This window comes from Galeopterus variegatus, unplaced genomic scaffold (genome assembly GCF_000696425.1).
Source record: "Galeopterus variegatus unplaced genomic scaffold, G_variegatus-3.0.2 Scaffold4648, whole genome shotgun sequence".
In the NCBI taxonomy this organism is placed as follows: Eukaryota; Metazoa; Chordata; class Mammalia; order Dermoptera; family Cynocephalidae; genus Galeopterus; species Galeopterus variegatus.
The window spans coordinates 79,618-85,345 of record NW_007730759.1 but is presented as its reverse complement, the minus strand read 5'-3'; the positions used below and the strand labels follow the sequence as shown (position 1 = coordinate 85,345).

Sequence of the window (5,728 nt, the reverse complement as noted above, 5' to 3'; positions counted from 1 at the left end):
GGAGGATTTCAGATTTTTAAATTATCGCTGGGTTAGGTTCCTTGTCATGTACATTACTGAATAAACCAATTATACACAGATATGCTGTGTATATAACTCAACCAGTATGTATTCTGCAAATATTCCAAAATCTGAAATGGAGGATTTCAGATTTTTAAATTATCGCTGGGTTAGGTTCCTTGTCATGTACATTACTGAAAAAAACAATTATACACAGATATGCTGTGTATATAACTCAACCAGTATGTATTCTGCAAATATTCCAAAATCTGAAAAAGTCTGAAAGCTAAAACACTTCTGATCCCAAGCATTTCAGATAAGGGAAACTCAGCCAGTTCAAAACCACAGCATGCTCACATTTGAGACCGCTAGCATTGCAGAGTGGCAGAAGTGACTATTTCAGAAAGGAATATCCAGCAAACACACACAACACGTACATATATAGTTAAAAACCAAAGCTTCTTCTGAAATATTTAGGAAGAAATATCACCAGGGAGGACAGGAAACATAAGTCAACCTTGCAAAAGGTTTGAATTATCAGAAAAGTATTTCTCTATCAAGTGTTCAGCAGCCATTCTTAGATTTATGATATTGAGACAGTTAATGGGAAAGAAAAAGATCCAGGAAGTCCTGGGCATACAGAAGAGTACTTTAAATCCTTATGAATTTATACACACATATACGTATAGTCACATGAGAAAATGACTACAATATTGGTATATGAGAAAGCAGATTAAAAAACACCATGATCTTATTTTTGAAAATATGTGTGAGGATAGGAAAAATCCTGGGCATAAAAACATAAAAATTCTAATAGTAATTATTTCTGGGTGTAACTACATTTGATTTTTTTAAATGTAATTTAAGATTTGTTTTTACAAAGATAATGTGTTTTATAATAGAATAAGCAGTAAAGCTATTTCCATTTCAGGGAGAAATGGGTTGTGTTTTTAATTTATAGTAAGATTCCTATCAGTCAGCTTGACTCTTTGAAGTTACGGAATTGCCAAAGGCTGTGCTGACTCGCACAGCTAAACTCACTTTAAGCCAATTCTGAACTCTTATGTAATGAAACACAGAGAGAAGAGATCTTTCCATAGCTCCCCTACACTGCACCTGAGCCACGGCCCCCCCATCTTTAGTTTCTCGTATAAAGTGCAGCGAATCTAGATCTGATTAATATTGTGCTTCAAATTTGGAGAAGCTTAGAAATGTTCAGAGGAGGCTGGAAGGCGGAGGAAGAACCAGGCAAGCCGCAAATCAAGTTCCCTGTGATTCGCTGATGAGCCATGTAGTACTGTGGTGGTGGTGGTGTTAATGCTTTAACTTCTGTGAGTTTTCTGAACCTTTATTAGGAAATTACAACCACAAAAACCCAAGTGTATCTATTAAATAAATAAATCCTAGCTTTGGTACCAAGAAATTTATATCTCCAGTGGGGTAGAATTAGAACGTGCTGGATCGCTAAATTAATGACCTGTGTTTGTTTATCATTGCTTACAGATGGAATGGGGATACTGGTGTATCAGGCAATTCTAAATCCTATACTCTTTTAGGAGATGACAATATCTTTTAATTTAGCAACTTCTATACTGGAGGTACTTTCACACACTAGTGTATGCGAAATTTATGTGTTTATTTCTCCTTTTTTAGGTGGTTACGGACCATTTCTATCATCTTGTTCTTAAACAAACAGGATATGCTGGCAGAAAAAGTCTTGGCAGGGAAATCAAAAATTGAAGACTATTTCCCAGAGTATGCAAATTATACTGTTCCCGAAGACGGTAAGACTTCAAAAAAACATTCTCACAATTGAAGAATAGAATTAATTGTTCTTTCAATAGTCCTGTAACTATAACTCAAACACTTCTGATCAAATCTAAAATATCAATTAATGTAAAGCAATCCACTCTTTTACTGCCCTATCCTAAAGTGCTAGACTATTAGAAGATCCTATTTAGGATTCCACCTATAAAGGTTTCAGAGTCTTGACTTTCCATTCAAACTGTGCAACAGAAGAAAGGGCCGTTTGGGGGTGTAGATAAGTCACTTGCTGGGGTAAATTCTCCTCTTGGTACCTGCGACTGGGTCTGTGGTGACTGGGTGCCTAGGTAGCCCTTTACATAGACCTTCTCACTTATCCCTCACCGTAACCCTATGTTGGCATTTCTGTTATTTTTCCAATGGAAAGTAAGGCTGCGGGGGAAGTAACTGGTTCAGGGCCACACAGGCAGAGCCTGAGTCCTGTGTTCCAAGCCTGCGCTTGCCACACGTGTTCACAGGCGCCTGCCTCCAGCGTGGCCTTTGGCTACCACGCTGGTGATTTCCATTAGGGAGACCAGCAGTCCCAGGCCGCCTGAGACTGAGGGGGCTCCCGGGACCTGGGCCTTTCGTGCTAAGCCACCCTTCTCAGAGCTCCATTTCAGTTCTCAGTGTACACCAGCTCCACCAGTCTTGTAGGACTGATTTGTTTAAGGCAAAATAACACCACTTCTTAAGGTTCAAATTCTAAAGCAGAACAAAGGGACGCTCCTGGAAACTATAGTAAAGATTTTGGGATTTATTTTTGATCATCAAGGAAGAGAGAGAAGAAAATGTGCATTTGTAATTAAACTTTCTTGCTCCGCATATTCAATTTTCTTTTCTCCCCAGTGGCGGAGACTTATATAAGTATATTCACAGTAAAACCCCGCCGCTGGTGTCTCCTTAGCAGGGTGACAGGACGCTGGGGCCGGGGCTGCACCAGCCCTTCCTCTCCCAGCTCCAACTTCTTTCCCTCCTGCGGCCTTGGTCCTGCCCTCATTGCCCCCATCTCGGTGACCACCACAGCTTCCTGCCTGACCACCCTGTGTCTCCTCACCTTTCCGGAATATTCTCTGAACACTGCCAGTCATCTTTCTGAAACACTAACATACGTCGCTTGTGCTCCCTGCAAGGGGCCCCGCCACCCCTGGCGCAGTCTTCCCACACCTTACGACCAACACCCCTCCCACGACACCCACCTCTCCCTGAGCATCTGTGGCACTTCTAGTGGCCTGGGCCACCTTCCAACTTTGTGGTCCTCAGCTCTGACTTTGTCAGCAGTAGAAGGGAATGAGCTACTGGTCCATATGACGCACGGATGCAGCTCACAGCAACTGTGCTGAGTGAAGGGATCCAAGTGAAAAGACCACAGGCTGTGTGAATCCATGTCCCAGAGTCTAGAAAGTGCAGACTCATCCATAGTGACAGGAGGAGTAGGAAAGCAGGACTGCAGAGGGGAGGAGGATGCTTTTTGCGGTGCTGGACATGTTCATTATATTGATCGTAGTGATGATTTCACATGTGAATACATGTGTCAAAGTCATTGAATTGTACATTTAAAACACGCAGTTTAGCGTTTGTTGGCTGGCCCTCAGTAAAGCCAGTGCCCAGGTCCCACCCCAATAAACAACCCGAGAATCTCTGGAGGCAGAGAAGGCTGCAGACTCCCAGCAATGCCATGATGCTGCGGGCTGGAACCACAGCAGGTGCCATGCCCCCGTCCCTCCTCCTCCCCACCTCTCTCTCACCCCGCTGTCGGCACCAGCCCTGTGGCCAAGCATAGCAGGTCTCCAGTTCGGATGTGTCTGGGCCCCCACAGCTGCCCATCACTGGCTCCCAGGAGAATGACAATGTCCTCACAGACCCTGCAACAGAAAAGACAGAGAGTGATGAGAACACTCAGATGTGTCACCTAGATCTTAGGAAAATAGATTTCATGGGGTCATAGGAAGTAGGGGACTGATCCCATGGACACAGACTCTTCGCGAAGGCCTAGATCTGGAAGGTCGGCTACAGTTGATTCCACTGGGCTCCAGATGCCTGACCCTGTAGCAGGAACAGGGAAGGGGGGTCTTCCTTAGCAAAGCTGATGGAAGCTGAGTGCAGCCCAGGTGAGCACAGTCAGTGCTGCCCCCAGGGAAGCCGCCAGTGTCCCTCTCCTCATGGCTCTGCAGGTAAGACAGCTCTGGGGTTCAGGTGTGTCAGTATTCAATGAGATGCTTTCATTTATTTGACTGGAAGTTAACCCTCTTCCCCATCCTGTCTTAGTCCATTTGGGCTGCTGTAGGGAAAATAGAATAATTTAATCAAGCCCCACCCCCTCACCTTAGGTTCAGTTGGGGGTGGTGCGTCACACTCTTTGTAAGTAAATTGGTGGGGGAGTGTGCATGCACAGCACCATAGCTTGACTGGCGTCTGCCTCAGGCATCTGCCCCATGTGTGGCCATGCTCTCCAACCTACGGCTTCCAAAGACCTTTTGGCCAGTTACCTAGCTCATAGACCTGTGTGTGAGGAGGAGTGTGCATGCACAGCACCATAGCTTGACTGGCGTCTGCCTCAGGCATCTGCCCCATGTGCGGCCATGCTCTCCAACCTACGGCTTCCAAAGACCTTTTGGCCAGTTACCTAGCTCATAGACCTGTGTGTGAGGAGTCTGGTGACCCAGCCTGGCATGTGAAGGGTTTGTGACCCAGTCTGGACAATGGGCTTGAGGGGTCTGTGAGCTCCAGGCCCAGCCCTAGCTCTACAGTTGGCCCAGCCGGCGGGATTGGGGGCAGGTAAAAGAGCTCAACAGCTGCTCTAACAAAATACCTTAGACAGAGTAGTTTATAAACAGTAGAAATTTATTGCCCACAGTTCTGGAGGCTGGGAAGTCCAAGATCGGGGTGCAGATTTGGTGACCAGTGAGGACTTCCTCTCTAGTTTGCTTCATCCTCACATGGTGGAAAGGCACACCAGCTTCCTGGGGTCATTAATTCCATCCATGAAGGCAGATTCCTCAGGACCTAACACCAACCAAAGGCCCCACCTACTAATATTATTGCACTGGAGATTAGCTTTCAACCTACGAATTTGGGGGAAATAGAAACATTCAGATCTTGCCACCACCAAAGAAAACTTTTATCAGAGCTATAACTATTAAAATTTAAATGATTTGGGAGAAGAGGGGAATGAAAATTACATTTTCATGTTTGCCTTGCCATATATGTGTTTTAATGCTATGAATATACAGTAGTCCAACTTTGTAACTCCTTACATGTTTCCATAGAGTCGTAACTTTGTTTCATATTGCTTAAATAAAATTTCATTTATAATTTCTACAGCAACACCAGATGCGGGAGAAGATCCCAAAGTTACAAGAGCCAAGTTCTTTATCCGGGATCTCTTTTTGGTAAGTAATTTCGTTAACATCTGTTTCCCTACCACCATAGAGTTGTATTGTTTTTTGCAGTTTGCAATTTACTTACACTTTGATGATCTCATTTAATCTTCCCCAAAATTATGAGAGATGAGAAAAGGTATCGTTACCTATGTTTCACAGCTGAGGTTCAGAGAGCTCAGATTTCTGGCCCAGGGCCCACAGCTTCCAGGCCGCAGGCCCCCTGGGGAGTGCACTCGCTGAGCTAGACCTGTTCATTTGTGTTTTCCAACAAGGACAGTCCTTCAGCAGAATCTGAAACACGGGCACCCACACTTTGGTACCCCTCGTCCTCCATTTGAAAGCACTAACCAGCTAAAAGTTAATGTAAAAATGGAACTGCTCCAGTTCAGGCATTCCCTTTTTTTCCTTCAACTTTTTTTTTTTTTTCCTTTTTGTCTTTTTTCGTGACCGGCAACGGATCGCAACCCTCAGTGTCGCGCCCGTACCGGACCGGGACCGGCAACGGGATCGCAACCCTCGGTGTTGCACCCGCACCTCGCTCA

The 5,728-nt window shown here is 44.9% G+C and overlaps 1 protein-coding gene across 1 annotated transcript in view; it reads left to right on the top strand.

Annotated features, from left to right (window-relative positions):
- Window positions 1-5,728, top strand: part of GNAL (guanine nucleotide binding protein (G protein), alpha activating activity polypeptide, olfactory type) — a 96,316-nt gene that overhangs the window by 86,092 nt on the left and 4,496 nt on the right. The window contains exons 11-12 of the mRNA XM_008588053.1: window positions 1,654-1,784; window positions 5,128-5,195. Of these exons, the coding sequence (XP_008586275.1) occupies window positions 1,654-1,784; window positions 5,128-5,195 (199 nt within the window). The remainder of the gene's footprint in view (window positions 1-1,653; window positions 1,785-5,127; window positions 5,196-5,728) is intronic.